Raw genomic sequence first — 18656 nt, forward strand, 5'->3', positions numbered from 1 at the left:
ATTAGCTGAAAACGCTTTCAATGTGAAGCCTCTGCCAGTGCATTGAATGGTGGTGGCGGATTCAACATGGGTGCTGAAGCCTCTAGGTAACATCCGCCACTGGTTATGTCCCTCCTATAAATTCATAGATCACAAAAAACATTCCATTCGAGAGAAGGAACATTTCCTATCCTCATAACTAGTCACAAGGTGCATATAAAAGTAGCTAAGAAAATCTAAATAAACCTGAATATAGGTAGATAGACTAATGCCTGAGATGTTTGGTTTTGTAACCCTGCTACATTTATTAATAATGACAACAATGTATTCTGGTGAAATGGATGCCTAATCAGATGTATTCCCTTGTACAATAATTCAATTACAAATGTCTTTCCTTGTAGCATGTACAATAAGACAGTGTTAAATAGGGAGGTAGTTTAAATCCCGGCTGTCGGGATGCCGGTGCTCATAAAGACTGTGCTGGAATCCCGAAATCAGTCAGAATCTCTGCACCAACAGCCAGACCGCCGGCATCCCAAAGGGAAGCAGTGGGGTTAGGGGGAGGGTTAGGGGTTAGGCACTAGGGGGAGGGTTAGGCACTAGGGGCGAAGGATTAGGTTTAAGCTGCGGGGTGGGGGTTAGACTTAGGCTGCGCGGGGGAGGGTTAGGTTTAGACCACAGGGTGGGAGGGTTAGGTTTAGGGGTAGGGGTAGGATACTTAATGACAGGTGTCGCTATTCTAACCCTGTCAGGATCAGGCGTCGGGATTCTGACCGCTGGGATCCCGAGCTCACTCAATGTACAATACCCTAAAAAGACAAAAGAGTTTTCCATGGTGTCGCATAGAGTTTAATATTAATTCCTTCAGCTGGCTGCTTTATAAAATATAGGATATACTGTTCATAGGGTCGATGCTATGGTTGTTCAACTTCAATAGTTGCAATTTATATTAATGATAAAAAAACAAAGATAATACTGATCCTAACTGATTCATATATAAATATGTGCCAATTGCGCAGAAAAAAGGGTTGTTATAAGAGTCTTGCTGATATCTTAGGGGTCTATTTACTAAGCACTGTTAGGAGACAGAGTGAAAAGTGATAAGAAAGTGATAAGGAGCCAGCCAATCAGCTTCCAACTGTCATCTCACAGGCTGTTTTTGAAAAATGACAGTTGGGAGCTGATTGGCTGGCACCTTATCACTTTTGACTCTGTCTCCTAACACTGCTTAGTAAATAGACCCCTTAATATGTTATAACCAACAAAATACATCATTATCACTATGGATGTGTGACTGGCATTTACATTTGGATTCTGAACAAATTAAATTTTCAGCTCTGCTGTTTATCTAAAATCCATGAAAACAAACACTAATGGGATATCCAGGCTGTATTAGTTATCCTCATATCATAGGGGTATATTTATCAATTAGGGTTTTAGGTCCTATATTTGTAATTTCTTATCACTGCTATTCGTGGCAGAAGTTATCACATTAGCGGTTACTTCACTACTATATCGTGACCCCCGGGACACTACTGCAAATGCACAGTATGTTGACCACGCATGTGGGGCGGCCATACCGGTAAATTTTGCGTAATGTAGACCATGGGGTACAGCGCGGCTAATGCCATCTTCGGATGGTACTAGCTGCCTGGACCAAACTCCAGAAGTCTTCGAAATTCCAAAGCTTGGTAAATCTGACAGCTTTGCAGCCCCCATAGAAACCTACGGGGGCTGCAAAGCTGCTATCAAACATGGAGGGAATGCACAGATGGCAGAGATATCTGCTCTGTCCCTCCTTCATACATACAGGTGATACTTAATATTTGCATGTATTCACCACCCACCACCACCAAAAATGTGTGTTTTCGGAGGATATGCCACAAATGTCATTAATAAATACACCCCCTAGTAAGAAACTGGTCAGTTTCAATCATTAAAATGTATGTTGAAAATAAGGGAACATATTAAGTTAAATAAGAAATTATTTACTTCAACTGATATTGAGCCTATTTGATCTAAGCATAATTGTTCTCTGTTCTGCCATAAAAAGTAATGTACAGTATAAATTATCTTACTGAACAATATATATATATATATATATATATATATATATATATGTTAGCATTCCAGGTTATATTTTAGTTACCGTACACTTAAGAACCTGGATTCCTTCTCAGATGTAGTACTAGAGGCAATTAAAGATATAATAACATTATTACCAAAACCCCCAGAGAGAGCAAACACCTTTTGCCAGCTAAATGAGCAAGTGGAGTAGAATATTTGAGCCTTCAATTAAAATATGCACCTCATCACCACTCATTGCCTGTCCCTTTTCCCTTGTTACAGGACTTTTTGGGGGCTGCATGAACTCTGCATTTCTTCCTTTTGCATAACAATACTTTCCTCTGTACTAAAAAAACGTCACACCTTCCTTGAAGAATCACCTCTATATGAAAGTTTATCAATTTTTCGAACCATCTTCTTAACCTCCCTAGGTGACATTATATGATTATCAACTCTCTGCGCACAACACAAAGCTTGTCTTTATTCTCCTTGTATACGCAAACAACCCTAAACCAACATTGAGGTGTGACTTTTATACAGATTGCAAAATTGTGTGCAGAGGGCCCGGTTAACGGTCTTTCCTGTTTTATTACAGTAATTGTTCTCAGCTGTACAGCATTGTTGAGTATGCTGGTGCTACATATATATACGTTAACAATAAATAAAAAACAACCTCATATTTTTACTGATTCATTGCAAACCTACCTGGTACTCTTTTTGCCCAGTTAATCATGTGTACAAGCTCCTTATCTGCAAGGTTTGTGAGTAGAGTCATCATGGAAGTCTCGCTGAAAGGTTTGGTTGAGTCATGCTCAGAATATACAATAGGTGGCTCAGCTTCCAGTAAGGCACTGATGAGCTGTTCTGCTGTCAAAGACAATACAGAGCTCAATTTCATGCTTTTTACAGTGGGGTTCACCCAAATGGACGCTGCCCGTATCTCTGACGTATTTCCATCGCTCTTTGGTTCTGGCTCCTCTTTATGGCGTTTTTGCTTCAACATGCGCCCTCCCCTCCGATCCTTCCTGATACCTGAAAAGAAATACATATCTTAGTTACTTTACAGTATATTCAGTACTGAACTTTTATTAATTACAAATCATCCCCCAATGTACCAGGGGATGCCCCAGTGTTTGCACTGGTGTAACATTTTATCTCTTCTTAGATAGAAATAAAACACATATAGAACCCAGAAAATATTCATTATACACACAAATGAAAATTTAATAAATAGACTGATTATGTAAAATACTCGGAAGCTGTTGCAGACTTGGCTGCCAGTCGGTTAACGGATTTTTATACTGCACAAGCTCCAAGACCATGCATACACAAGTATGGGCAATGCAAATTCATACATATCTCAGTTGTATCTCCACTTGCAACTGAAAAGGTATAACTGGGCTTTAAGGTATGCGTTTATGATGCTGGCTGTTGCTATGCCGACTGCCGGCATCTACACTACAGAATCCCGGCGAGGGTTAATTAACCCTCGTCGGGATTCTTAACGAAGGGATGCTGGGCACCAAGCGCGGACAGCCGTGGGGGGGGGGGAGGGTTAGGTTTAGGGTTCCGGGGGGGGGCTTAGGGTTAGGCACCCCCCCCTCCGGAGGTTAGGTTTAGGCTAGGGGGTTAGGTTTAGGGTTCCGGGGGGGGAACTTAGGGTTAGACACCCCCCCGGGGGACTTAGGTTTAGATGGCGGGGAAAGGGGGGGTTAGCTTAGGGCACTTAGAGGGGGGATTAGGTTTAGGCACAGGGGGGGTTAGGGTTAGGCACCCTATAGGAGGGTTAGGGGATAGATTAGGTTAGGAAATACTTACCTTTCGGACGATTGGGATTTCCTTCCACGTCGGGCTAGCGCTGCAGGGATCTGAACCATGCGGCCGGCGGTGTAACATACCGATTCCGGCTGTAATGGGGTGTTCTCTTGTGACTACGCTCAGAGAGGGTCTGTTGGTGGAACTGTGGACTCTGCAGAGCTGTACATAAGCATAATTACACTTGTTTCAGACATATTTTTTGCACCAAGGAGCAAGTGCGTACGCAGACAGCTGATTGTTGTATACTGTGTATGCTTATGCATCGCAGTGCGCAAATGTCTCACTGTGATCGGGACTTCGATCACGGTGACAAAGCAGACCCATTGCAGAGTGATTGACAGGAAGTGCCATTTGGGGGAGGTGATGGGGGGGTGGTCAGTGAAACACAGGCGTGCCGGTGCATTAGAATGCCATTGCAGGGGCATGCATAAATTATCTATAGCGATGCCATGCGCAGCTTGGGCTTTCACTGCAAGGTCTGACCTTTTGCAAAATTTCGTGAGACTGTGACGGTACTCGATGTTACCGATGGTTTTGCAGACTTGCTAAGTATTACGGATGTGTGTAAGGTAAAGTGGGTGTCCTTATGTTGTGCGCGACCAGGGGAGTAGCGAGGGTGGTTCCAGAGGAGCATGAGCACCGAGCACCAAAATGTGGACAGAGGGCCCCAATCATTTTTCCTAAATTCTTTGGGCGCTGCACAGTATGACGGCCGCCTGTTAGTTTTATCTCGGTTTGTTTGCTCTATATCCTAAATAAGTTACGGATCTGAGATCCATTTCTACATGTCATACTCCCTCAAGCTGCCCAGATTGCCTCCCCTCCTGCTCTCCCTCCTCTGTGATCATCTTCTGTCACCTCCCCTTTCCTGTCAGAGTGATTACAGTCACTTCTCACCTCTTTAATTCCCTCTCCTCTCTACCCTGTGATTGGCTCTTTGCCCCTGTCCACTCCTTTCTTTTTGGCTTCTTTCACCACCTCTCTGATCTACTCTTTGTCCCTCCCCTCTCCTCTCTTATTGGCTTCTGTCACCACCCCTCTCTGATCAACTCTTTGCCCTCCCCTCTCCTCTCTTATTGGCTTCTGTCACCACCCCTTTCCTCTCCTTTTCTTATTGGCAGGTGTGAGTTTTAAAAAAAGTCACTGCTCTGCTATTTAAAATAATGAGGTGTTCCTAGGCATGACCACAAAGTGTTATTTGAAAAGTCTTTTAAAAATACTGTTTTAGGAGACCTGAAATAATAATAATGGTGGTAACAAGAACATGATTAGTAGTACTCACATTAATATAGGTACAATGTATATTTGCGAATTAGGAGCATAGCTGAGAAGGGAGCTACCCATAGGTGTTCCCACTCCAGTGAAAGCTGCTTGGGGCAGTAATTGCAGTAATAAGCTGAGCACCTGTGGAATCTCACTCTAGCACATGTATTCCTTCCAATTTAAGTTAAATGATCAGAATATATAATACAATCTTCTCTATTGACTAATAATGATTCAAATGAGATAAAAGTCAGATCTCAGATCCTAGGTGCTATACATAAATAAAGCAGTGCCAAAGGAGCTACCGCTTAATGTCAGATAGTGCATCACCGAAGCATTCCATTCCCCCAATGGGACATCAATGCCCAGCGTGATACTGCCACTGTTTGCTGTTTTTATCTTCATTTCAGTATTCCCCTGCAGGCTGGCCATACCCCACTAGCACAGTTGAGTACAGGGAGAGGGGAGGGGCGCTATGACATGCACTTTCTCCAGACGCCATGTTTCCACGCTACTTCCACTGGCTGCGACGGCATAGCGATCGCAGTGGATTAGCATATCATTGCAGTGAGACTGCGTGCGTAATTGTAGCTGCTATCGCAGTTGCAATCCGTACTCAATCAGGCCCAGATAATGATAACAGCTATGAAACCAAGCCTACGGATAAGGGCTAGCCAGGACCCAGAAATGCATGGCATTTACAGATGTGTTCTTTTACACTGTGGCTTCAGTCCTGGCAAATAGCCCCACTCAGCATGCCAGGTCCTATGCGATTTGCCCACAAGAGCGTCTATTTCACCCAAAATGTGCATCTTATTTGCACAATTAAAATAACTGGAAATTACAAAACTGAATTGGTAGTGGATACTGATTACTGGGGTATGCGACATTTGTACATGTATGTGTGACTGAGTCTAAGGGCCTAATTCAGTGGTGGACTCAATGAAGATGTTTGCACAGTTGAGTGGTTATTTGCTACTGTGCATGCTCAAAATTACCTGTAAATCCCTGTGGCGCATGCATCCCCTGAGTGTACATGGAGTCAGCAGTTGTATACAGAGGCGCTGGCATTAGAAATGGCAAGGGAGAACCATGGGCGTTACAGGGCGGTGGCCTGAAGTGAATGCAAAACAAAAGCAGTCTCATGGGCAAGTTATGGGAGTGTCACAGGTGTGTCAGTGAACGTGGCAGCATTCTCAAATGAAGAGGCCAAAGTGTTGATGGTAGACGCAATGGTGGGCCATTGGTGGAGTGTTACACTGTCCATGGACATTAAAGTGGACATCTCAGGGCTTGTACTATGTGGTGCACACTAGTGTACAAGGGGAAGATTGAAACTAGCATTTGCATATTACCGCCAATCTGACTTCACAGAAAATAGCTAACGCCACTGCAACTGCGTCCACCTCTGACGCAGGCCCTAAATCTATGTAAAATGGGCTCCGATGTGAGCATCCATGGCATTTCCTCACGTCAAGAGTTGTTGTTCTTCATCTGTGTCTAATTTAAAAATCTAATTATTAAGCAAATAATTTATAAATTAATTAAAATATATAATGTTTAATACAGTTATGACAAGGAACTTCAGATTATAAGAAGTACAACTCCTAGGTTTTGGATAAACTAAACTGCATTTTCCAAAAAATTATCCTGTAAGTAAAGTTTAAAGCAATGACAACCTTAATATGACAAAGGAGAGGAATATAATGAGATTGAGCACTACCGAATCAGAGAGGTAGGGACCTGTCACGCAGGCAGCTTTACAATTGCGATCCTTGCTATTACGCAAATGCAGCAGGAGGTGTATGACACGGGATTGGTATGAATGACCGCCACACCTATGTCCGGTTCAAATCCTGACGCCAGAAGACCGGCAGCAGTGAAAATCCAGACAGGTACGTAAATACACTATGGCTAACCCTTTCCCGCTTAAGCCTAACCCTCCCTTAGGAGTGCATAACCCTAACGTCCCCCCCAGGCCCGCCAAGAGCCGCAGCGGGCCCAGGTAACAGGGGGCGTGGCCTAATCGGGGGAGGCGTGGCCATGCCCCCTTAAAAAAAAAAAAAGATTGTGGAGGGGGGTGCTCTGAGCCCCCTGAGCCCGGCACAAAGCCAGGGGGGGGCAATCAGTGTGATCGCTCCCCCCCCACAGGCATAGGAGACTGCTGTGGCTGCTGCTCAGCAACCATGAGCAGTCTCCCACTGCAGCTCAGCACATGCTGTGTGCTGGGCTGCTGTGAGGGAGGGGGGCGGCATCGGACCCAGGCCCCTGCCAGGCCAAGATTATGCCAAAAACCTCTATTCATTGCAATAATGTATTTATATACAATCAGTTAATTTGGAGTTGAGCACCTGTATTTCTTCTTTTTGTGACTGTATAAGAAGCACAGAAGAAAATTCTATGGAGTTAGGGAAGTTCAAGAACAGTCTGTATTAGGTAACAGATTAAAGGAAAGAGATACTAAAATTAAATCAGAAAGTGATAGAAACAGGACAAGTGAAATACAGGACAGGAAGACACAAGGAAATCTGGAGACAAATGGCTGTGTTTGTATTTTACAGAGAATCTTGTGAAATGCTGAAACCTTTGTGATCACCAGTCCCCCTTGGTAAATTGCATGAAACCTTCTCTGTGTAAATGAAAACCATTACTAGTATTGCATGTAAACCCTTGTTATGGACTGCGAGTAGTTGAAAAGTTCACCTGCTGTAAATGTTCTTATTGCAGTACTTATGTAATTGTTTAAGAAGAGGATTTTAAGTTAGATACAGTAATTTATCCAATGACATAAAATTTATCATCTTCAATTATTCAAGGGCTGCTAAAGAAAGATACTATTTATTCTGCCCAGGTCTCATTTTCAGTTTTGCAGTGCTAGCATGGTCAGTTTCTTACTTATCACCAGTTCTTATAACAAAGAGAAGATGGTGTGCCATTTATGTGATCTGTTTTTCCATTTACCACCATCTACAATGAGCAAAATAAATGGTGGAACTACCAACATTGCAGGGGGATGCAGCACAAGCCCTGTATCCATCTTACTGTGCATGAATATCCCGCACACATTTACAAAATTAGGCTATTTAGTTCAGCGGGATGTAGTTAATAGACTGGCGGATGCAATGCCGCCGGTCTAAATCCCGACACTACCTGCCAGACACAGGTCAAAAGATAGGCATCGAAATACTGATGCCTATCTTAATCCCGCCGCCTGAAAACCGACCCCCGCCATCCCGATCACCATGTGTCGGGTAAGTATAACACTTAGCCCGGGGGTGGGGAAGTTAGGTTTAGAGACCCCCGGAGGGATTTAGGATTAGGCACCCCCCTGGGGAAGGTTAGGGTTAGGCTAGGGGAAGGGGGGGTTAGGATTAGGCACCACTAGAGGGAGGTTAGGCACCCCCCGGGAGGGTTAGGTTTAGGCACCCCTGGGGGCAGGTTAGGGTTAGGCAATAGGAGTGGGGGAGGTTAGGGTTAGGCACCCCTAAGAGAGGGTTAGAGTTAGGGGGGGGGCAGAGGGGAGGGTTAGGAAACTTACCACCGGGCATGAGGATCTCCTACTGTCGGCCTTTCACTGTCGGGATTTGAACCGGTGGCTGTTGAGCCGTCGGTATTTCAATCCCATTCCAGTCCAGCAATGTAGTGTCCTGCCCTGTTACACTAGTTCTGATAACTTCACAATTGGGCAAAGACAAGTTCGACTGGGCCTACCCATCCAAAAAAATTATTTCTGTAGCAGGATGAGAGAACATTTCCTTAAGTAGGACTAGAGAGTGGATCACAAATAAAAAACATTGTACCAGTCAATGGTGGCATGTAGAATAAAGTTTGGACTTTAACATGTTTTTAGTAAGAATATTGTAGAAACTTAAGTGAAGCCTTCCAAAAAATATCATTATTTTAATACTTATCAAATGACTTATTTTATAGCATTTTATAATGCATGTATCTGTTGGTCTCACATTTTGGAGATTTATCTACTTACAATATGACCGACTAGATTACTGTATAAAAGCTGTGAGGATACATAACATCTTATTGCTGTTATATAACATTACACTGAACCACACTCTTGATAAACAGCGCAGATCTAGAATTCTGTGCTACTGGATCATTGGCAATACCCTATATGGCAAATTAGAGTAACAAGCTCATCCTTCCAGAACAAAGAGGCAAAGGTCTTGTTTTTAAGGTAAACAAGCCAATTGGCCAAACATACTTTATGCAAGATGTCATTTATCTGGCAAACTATATTTACAATGTGCAAATTTAAAGTGAATGGAAATAAGACTACACAAGAAGGGTCTTGGTCGATGATAACCCCCATTACAAATAATAAAATGGAAAAACGACTAGTTATCATTTTTAGAAGTTCCTGTAATTACTTACCTTAGATGAAGACTAGTAAATAAAGATTTTAGGAATAAACTGTTTTCTTGAATATTTGTGGTTTAGCAAAACAAGGGAAATGCTTCCAACCAGATCATATTCCCACTGACATTCCTTCCCGACCTACTGCTCTGATTGATGAAGTTAGATTCCATGTGATGTACTGGTTTTCAAAAATGAAAGCTCTCCAGAAATCATATCTCTTTTTATCACAAACTAATTTACAGGAACATATCTGTGTCTCTCCACCCATGTTATCTTATCTTCCACCCACTCCTTTCCCAATCACATTCAGAAGCTCAAACTGTACAATTTGTTAAATGGTATACTAAGCTATCCATTTTAGATGGAAGTACTTAAAGTGCACCTTTCATCTAAGGGAAACCATTTTTGGGGCTTTAACAACATTCATGAGAATGCAGTCAATCAATTCACTGTAAACTTAGCGACACAAAGAGATGAAAGTGGCTTGGTGATGAAGTGAGAGACTTATTACTAGAGCAACACGGTGTATTGTAATGGCATTACCATTTATTTCTTTGTTGTGCCATCTGCGGAGTGTTACAATTCTTTGGTGCAGGAACTGTCAATTTTTTCCACTTAAGAAAGCAATTTATTACAGATGTATCCTCACGCATCTAGCCTCAATATGCCACGCCATGTGAGATGCATGCCGTGCGTAAGCTGCCAGGTCCCGTGCAACCCTACTAGCGCTGGGCGTATTTTTTCCACCTTTCTGTGCTGAAGATGCATTATAGTCGCAACGCGATGCAACTAGGATGCACCATGAGACTGTACTGATTAATTTGATATACTGTATGATACTTGTATATCTGTGTGTGACTGAATCTGTATATGAACCACAACGGAACTTGGCGTGGAAAAAAGCCATGGCCGCTGCATCGTAGCACTTTGTATACAGATTCAGGCTTAACATATAACCTCTTCCTTTTTAAGTTAATAAATGAACAATATATAAACTGTTGTATTTGCATCAAATATGTACTGAAAAGAGCAGAGCTTTGTTGTACATGATTTTTAAAAGCAAAAAGTGTACAGTCTCCAAGATAAAATAAATGCCTTGTACATGAAAAATAGAAAGGGACTCACTCTTTTGTTTACTTATGTTGGCATTTTAAATTCATTTTTTGCACATGAAAAGTTTACTTTCTAAATTTAGTTGTAATGCAAGAAACAAAGAAATTTGTGATGAACACATGTTCGACAATAAGATCAGCACATTAATGTTATTTGTATTATAGCTGTGATCACCATTGATATAGGCAAATAAAACAGGAATCACTGTTCTGTAGTGTGTTAGCTATGGTATCTCATTAAATCAATGGCAAAACAGTGGTTCTCAAACTGGGACATTCTGGCCTAGGAGAGCAGAAAATGCTGATACTCTAGGAGTGCCATGGTTGAAGAAAGTGTGTAAACCACTGGGCTAAGAGATTAATTCCTTAAAACATGGCTCTGCAATCTACACACCCACTCTTTCATTGATAGTGCCCACAGGATGGTTGAATGCTTACAGGATATATAGATAGATAGATAGATAGATAGATAGATAGATAGATAGATAGATAGAAGAAATGTGGTTCTCCGTGACCTTATTTTTAATAATTGAAATATATCATAATACATTATTTCTCATTGTTCTATAATAGTACAGTACTTTGCATGTCATACATATAGTTGATCTCGATCTAGGATACATCCCAACAACTGTCTTTATTTAACATTTTTGTTATCATTCTCATATTCCTTATTTGTTATCCTTGTAATGTTGTAACATAACTCAAAGTGTCTATCTGAAACCAAGACTGAATTATTTTACCTATAACATTTAAACATTTCTCAAAAGACCACTGCTCTTGACCAAATGACTTTTGGAAGTGGTTTTACATTGTATATCTCTGATCACATGTGTAACATATCATCTTTTGATAAGGTTTGTTATAAATGCTCCTGCCAAGCAGCGGACACTTATTGTAAATGTGGCGCCTCTCTTTCAAGATTATTATAAACAAACATAAAATAAGCAATTAAAACTATTTTATGTTTTTACATCAAAATATATTTGTCCTTCATAAAGTCCAGAAAAAAAACCCTTGATAAAAGGAATAAAAATGCTTAAAGGAAGAGTTTTATCTGCATGTGTAAATGAATACTATTAAAGGCGGCAAAGTAATGGTCATAATTTGTGATATAGACTGTTCATATTTAATGATACAATAATTCAAGGATTAGAAGATTTTATTAGTAACATTATAGCTGCAGTAAATGGTGACTCTATGTCAGTGGACTTTACAACATTCACAAATTTATATGAATATGTTTCAATAATCTCTGTTTATGTGCTATTCTGAAATATACTGGTGTATGATATATTGGTAGTGTTTCATTCATTATGAGTAAGTGAAGTAAGAAAAGATCGATTTTTATTTCTGTAGGAAGTAATTGCTAATGATTTATAAACATATGAGAACCATAGATGTAGAACTACCATTACTTGATGATGGAAGCTTCATAACTCCTCATAAACCTGTAACAAAATTACCACAATTTAAACCACACAGTATACATTTTTAAAACAGGCATTGTGCAATCAACACATGTTAGAGCGTTGTCAGGGAACTGTGTGACACTTGTGGTTATAGAATTGGTTATAACAAAGCCAACCGAAACACATATGAAATTGTAGATTTAAAAATAAAATTAATCCAAAATGAGATATATATGTATTTACAAACCAGATAATAATATGGCAACATTGTGCAAAATCTATATTTTTATTATCTTTTATTTCATAGGTACCACTAGGTGTTTGCAGCGCCATACAAGTGGTAGAGATAAAAATAATGTGACACTTGTAGTTATTACTTGGATGGCCTGTTGGTCTAGAGGTATGATTCTCATTTAGGGTGTTAGAGACCCCAATTTCAATTTCATATTTGTGCTTTGTTATCTTAGAATCTTAAAATGTTTGTTCATGGATGTGTACTATGTTGGTAGAGGGGCATAAGATTGGGCCAAGTGGATAGCAGACCCCCAAGCAAAAGGCGACTCCTCTGAGTGAGAGCGGTAAGGATAGGACATTATCTAAACCCACATGGCATTTTGCTTTGAGTATATTGACTTGGTTTGCACAATAAAAAAAGGAGGTGCACTTGATAACTACATTTTGCTTGAGTGACTCTAGAAGTTCTAGATGTCTTGTAGATTAGCAACTAGACAGCTGGGGTGTCCTCCCATCCGTAAATACGTGGATGCACTCTGATATATTTGTACTGGGATTTCTATGTGGCATGATGTGGACTATTGAAGGAGCACTAAAGTGTGTTTAAGACATTTGTGGTGCTGGGAATATTTAACATTATAATTTTTAATAACTGACAGTTTTATTGGTAGGGCCTCCACATGTTTGTTGCCCTTGCGCCCCCAAACCTTAATCCTCCTGAGCCACATAAGACAGCGCTGTGTAGTCTGGGTGATATATTACATGAAGGATAAGATATTTTAATGAACTACTGTATTATAAGATCATTTTTAATCTTGCAAAAATATATATTTTTTTCTATCACTATCCAGGTAATAGTTAACAGGCTTTAGCCTTTACCTTTAATGGGACACCTTTTGCAACATTTATGTACTTTTTTAGTTAAAGTGCATTAATATTTAACATTCCCAGAAGCAGTATTAGATGCAACAGTAGAAGAATTTAATGGAATGGTGTCAGGGCTCTGCCGGGGATCAGCGCGGCCTTACCTCCTCGCTGGCTTCCTTTGATCTCCCGCACGGTCGGGCAGCTGGCGCGGCGGCTGAGAGGACGCTGAGCATTCTCCCCGTGCGTAGGGGACTGCGGGCGGTCCGGTGTCTGGACTTGGGGTTCCCGGCATGGGCGCCGCCATGTCAGTCGGCCCATGTGACTGTACTTCTGGCCTGGGATAGGTGAGCGTCAGCTGATCGCTGTGCACCTATCAAAGGGTTCTGTGGGGTATATAGCCTGCTTCCACCTTTCTGCAAACTGCCTGAACAACGGTTGTCTCCTAGTCCCTAGTTGAGTTCCGGTCCAGGTTCCTGGCGTTCTATTTCCTCTACAGTGTGTTCCATCTCTGCCTGTGTGCTAAACGTGTCTCTAGTGAACCTTGTGCAACAGTGAATTACCATCTGCCTGTGTGCTAAACAAGTCTCTAGTGAACTTCATGCGACAGTGTATTACCATTTGCCTGTGTGCTAAACAAGTCTCTAGTAAACCAGGTGCAACAGTTAATTACCAGCTGCCTGTGTGCTAAACGAGCCTCTAGTGAACTTCATACAACAGTGAATTACAATATCTGCCTGTGTGTTAAACGTGTCACTAGTGAACTTTGTGCTACAGTATTGCCAGACTTCTTTACGTTGTTTGTGGATCACTCCACAGTGCCTTAAACCTTAGGCATCTCTTATTAGGGCCACAGTTATTTGTGTCTCCAATTCCCACTGAGCTCGGGTACCTGGTCAAAGGACCGCGACCTGCTCACAGGGTGCAGCTAAGCCCAAATCCCGATTGGAGGGGTCACTGGCGAACACCATCCTGTGGGTTAGACTTCGCACCATTGCCCAGGTCTCGTCAACACTCGAGAGCTGTGGATGAGGAGAACATATATCCAGGCCCCTCGCCTTCATTTCCTCCCGCAACCTGGACCCAGAGTTTCCACTCCCCCAGCGCCAAGCGTGACAGTTTGTTCAGTCCGCACAATGGAAGCCGCTGGGTACCAAGGTACAGGGTCCCTTCAGGACCTGGCCTCTCGGATAGATAACCAGGAGGCAGCCCAACAGCAAGTGGCCCAGTACCTGCAGGAGCTCTCTAGACAGCTGGTCTCAATCCAAACTACATTGGCATCTATTCTCCCGGTTCCACCAGCTGCAGCCGCTGCACCCCCTCCACCTGTTTTGCCTCAAGGGGCTTCAGGATCTAAATCTCGTCTCCAGTTGGCAACCCCGGAAAGATTTGATGGTAATCCCAGGCGGTGCCGAGGGTTTATTAACCAATGCGAGATCCAATTTGAATGTCTCCCCCAGAATTTCCCCACCTCTCGAGCAAAGGTGGCATATGTTATTTCCCTGTTGACCGGGGCTGCTCTGGACTGGGTCTCTCCCCTGTGGGAATGAGCTGACCCCATTGTGTCAAATTATGAAGGATTTGTTTCAGCATTTAAAAGGATTTTTGACGAACCAGGCCGCTCCGCTTCAGCCTCATCCGATTTGCTTCGTGTGCGCCAGGGGACCCGATCTGTTGGTCAGTATGTAGTTCAGTTTCAAACCCTGGCATCTGAGCTAAAGTGGAACGAGGAAGCTCTCAAGGCATCCTTCCTCCATGGACTATCAGAAAGGATGAAGGACGAGTTGGCCTCCAGAGATTTACCGGAATCCTTTGCTGATGTCATCTCCCTCTGCATCAAGATCGACCTTCGCCATCGGGAATGCTGGGCTAGTAGAGGCAGGGGGGAACGCTTTCAGGTCCATACTCCTCCGGTGAACCAGTCTTCTCTCTCTCCTAGTAGTGAAGAAGAACCCATGCAGGTCAATAAGTCCAAGCTTACAGCTGTAGAACGCAACAGGCATTTCCAAAATAAATTATGTATTTATTGTGCTGCTCCCAACCACATTTTGAAGAATTGTCCTCTGCTTGCGGGAAATGCGAGACCCTGACTGAAGTAGGGAGCATTCAGTTAGGGGTTATGTCCAAGTCATCCCAAATAACAGACAGTCTTCTACCAGTGTCGCTTTCCCATGGGTCCAGGACAAAGAGGGTTAAAGCTCTAATTGATTCCGGAGCGGCAGGCAATTTCATTTCAGATACTCTCGTTCGGACTCTAGGTATTCCTGTCGTTCCATTACCCAATAAACTAGTTCTCTCCGGCTTAGATGGTAAAACAGTGCTAGGAGAATCTCTTTCTTCTCTCTCCCATCCAGTATCCATCAAGATTGGATGTCTTCATCAGGAATGGCTGGAATTATTTGTGTTACCTAAATCTCCCTATGAGCTGGTGTTGGGGCTACCCTGGTTAAAAAAGCACAACCCTGTGTTCAATTGGAATAAGATGCAAATTTTGTCCTGGGGATCAAGTTGTTTACAGAAGTGTTTGACCAAGGTGGTTCCTTTGCGTAAGTTAACCACAGTTACCTGTCTATCCGAGATGTTCTCTCCACCCTCTATCTCTGTGGGTCCCTCTCAGTCCAATTTACCAGAACCCTACCAGGATTTCGCTGATGTATTCTGCGAACAAGCGGCAGATAAACTCCCTCCGCATCGACCATGGGATTGTGCTATTGACCTGCTTCCGGGGAAGACCCCTCCTCGTGGCCATGTTTATCCATTATCTGTTCCTGAGACTACCGCTATGGCAGAGTACATTAAGGACAACCTTGCTAAAGGATTTATCCGGCCGTCATCCTCTCCTGCTGGAGCAGGATTCTTCTTCGTAGGAAAAAAGGACGGAGGGTCCGCCCTTGTATAGATTATCGGGGCCTAAATCAAATTACGATAAAGAATCGGTATCCACTACCCTTGATTTCCGAACTTTTCGACAAGGTCCGAGGAGCTCAGTTTTTCACCAAACTAGACTTACGCGGGGCCTACAATTTAATTCGAATAAAGGCAGGGGATGAGTGGAAAACCGCTTTTAATACTAGGGATGGACACTTCGAGTACCTGGTAATGCCTTTTGGACTCTGTAACGCGCCAGCTGTATTTCAAGGCTACGTCAACGAGATTTTTCGGGACATTCTCTATAAATTTGTGGTAGTTTATCTCGATGATATTTTAATTTTTTCTACAAACTTACAAGACCATCATCAGCATGTACTAGAAGTGTTGTCTCATCTCCGAAATCATCGTCTCTTTGGAAAGTTGTCAAAATGCCTCTTTAATCAGACCTCGGTACCCTTCCTGGGGCATATAATCTCTGGAAAAATTCTTCAAATGGACCCTGATAAACTGAAAGCTATTGCCGATTGGCCTCAGCCTACTTCGTTGAAAGCTACTCAATGTTTCTTGGGTTTTGCAAATTATTATAGGAGGTTCATTCCACATTTCTCCACATTGGTCTCTCCTATCACTTCTCTCACAAGGAAGGGAGTCAGCCCATCTCTTGGCCTGATCCAGCAATACAAGCTTTTAAAAAATTAAAAATTGCATTTTCCACAGCCCCAATTCTCCGCCAGCCTCAGCTGGATCAACCATTTACGGTAGAAGTGGACGCATCCTCTGTTGGAATTGGGGCCGTATTGTCTCAGATAGCTGAAGATGGGAAGATCCACCCCTGCGGATTCTTCTCCCGGAAATTCTCTCCCGCAGAGAAAAATTATATTATTGGAGATCAGGAACTATTAGCTATACGCTTGGCACTAGAGGAATGGCGTTATCTTCTGGAAGGAGCTAGATTTCCAGTTACGGTCATTACAGACCATAAGAACCTAACTTATCTACAAACTGCTCATAGATTGAATGCCAGGCAGGCCAGATGGTCTCTTTTTTTTTCCAGGTTCAATCTAAGGTTTCAATTTCGACCAGGCATTTTAAACAAAAAAGCGGATGCTCTCTCCCGTTCTTTTATGACTATGGTAGAGGAAGAGGACCATCCGCAGATACGTCCAATTCTTGATCCAATTGTTTTCGCTCCTACACAGATATCCTCTCCGCCTCCGGGAAAAATTTTTGTTATCTCCAGTTTATGTAAAAAACTGTTGACATGGGCTCATGCTTCGTTATTTGCTGGTCATACAGGAATCACTAAAACTTACCAATTCCTACTACGTTCCTACTGGTGGCCCACCATGAAGGGAGATGTCAGAGAATTTGTCCTGTCCTGTATTAAATGTGCACAGCATAAGACACCTCGCAGGAGGGTGATGGGTCCATTACGCCCATTACCGGTTCCAGTTGCCCCATGGACTCATATCTCTATGGACTTCATTTCCGAGCTACCTCGATGCAAGGGACACAATACGGTATGGGTGGTCGTGGATCGCTTCTCAAAAATGGCACATTTTGTTCCTCTGGTTGGTCTTCCATCGGCTCCTCAATTGGCTAAAATATTCATCCGGGATATCTTCAGATTACACGGTCTCCCTAAGGAGATAATCTCTGATCGTGGGGTCCAATTCATGGCCAAATTTTGGAGAGCCCTGTGCAATACATGTGGAGTTAAATTAAAATTTTCTTCAGCATACCACCCTCAGACGAATGGTCAAACCGAAAGGGTTAATCAAGAACTTGAGACCTTCATCAGGCTTTTTGTATCATCTTCTCAGGATGATTGGGTGGACCTTTTACCATGGGCAGAATATTCTCACAATTTTAAGTATCATTCGTCATCCAAGTCCACACCCTTCTTCACTGTCTTCGGTAGACATCCCCGAGTCCCTGACTTCGAACATCTTCCAGCGGTAGAAGTTCCGGCAGCAGTCAAGGAGATTGAGTCATTTTCAACCCTGTGGAATAAGATTCACCATTCCTTGGTACAATCCTCAAAGAATTACAAGAGATTTGCCGATAAGAAACGTTTGGCTGTTCCCTTTTTAAAAGTTGGGGATAGGGTTTGGTTATCTTCCAAGAACATTCGTTTGAAGGTACCCACGATGAAACTTGCTCCACACTTTATTGGCCCCCATCGCATCATTAAGATAATCAATCCAGTAGTGTATAAGTTGCAACTTCCTCCACAAATGAAAATCTGCAATACATTCCATATTTCTCTTTTACGTCCTCTGGTGCTCAATCGATTTCAAATTGTTCCTCCCAAATTGCCTCAAGTACAGACTTTACAGGGTACTGAGTTTGAAGTGGAGAAGATCTTGGATTCACGCCTTAAGTTTAATACTCTTCAATACCTCATCGATTGGAGGGGCTATGGTCCCAAAGAAAGGGCTTGGGTCAAGGCTTCCGATGTGCATGCTCCACGGTTGGTCCGAGACTTCCATAGGAAATTTCCAAATAAGCCTATGGGGTGTTCGGTGCCCACCCTGAAAGGGGGGGTACTGTCAGGGCTCTGCCGGGGATCAGCGCGGCCTTACCTCCTCGCTGGCTTCCTTTGATCTCCCGCGCAGTCGGGCAGCTGGCGCGGTGGCTGAGAGGACGCTGAGCATTCTCC

General features: G+C 42.8%; 1 protein-coding gene across 1 annotated transcript in view; it reads right to left on the minus strand.

Moving 5' to 3' along the window:
* ESR1 (estrogen receptor 1) overlaps positions 1-18656 on the minus strand; it is a 283323-nt gene that overhangs the window by 124528 nt on the left and 140139 nt on the right. The window contains exon 4 of the mRNA XM_088474493.1: positions 2752-3078. Within this exon, the coding sequence (XP_088330619.1) occupies positions 2752-3078 (327 nt within the window). The remainder of the gene's footprint in view (positions 1-2751; positions 3079-18656) is intronic.

The sequence above is a fragment of the Taudactylus pleione genome, unplaced genomic scaffold, assembly GCF_031769625.1.
Source record: "Taudactylus pleione unplaced genomic scaffold, aTauple2 ptg000154l, whole genome shotgun sequence".
Lineage (NCBI taxonomy): Eukaryota > Metazoa > Chordata > Amphibia > Anura > Myobatrachidae > Taudactylus > Taudactylus pleione.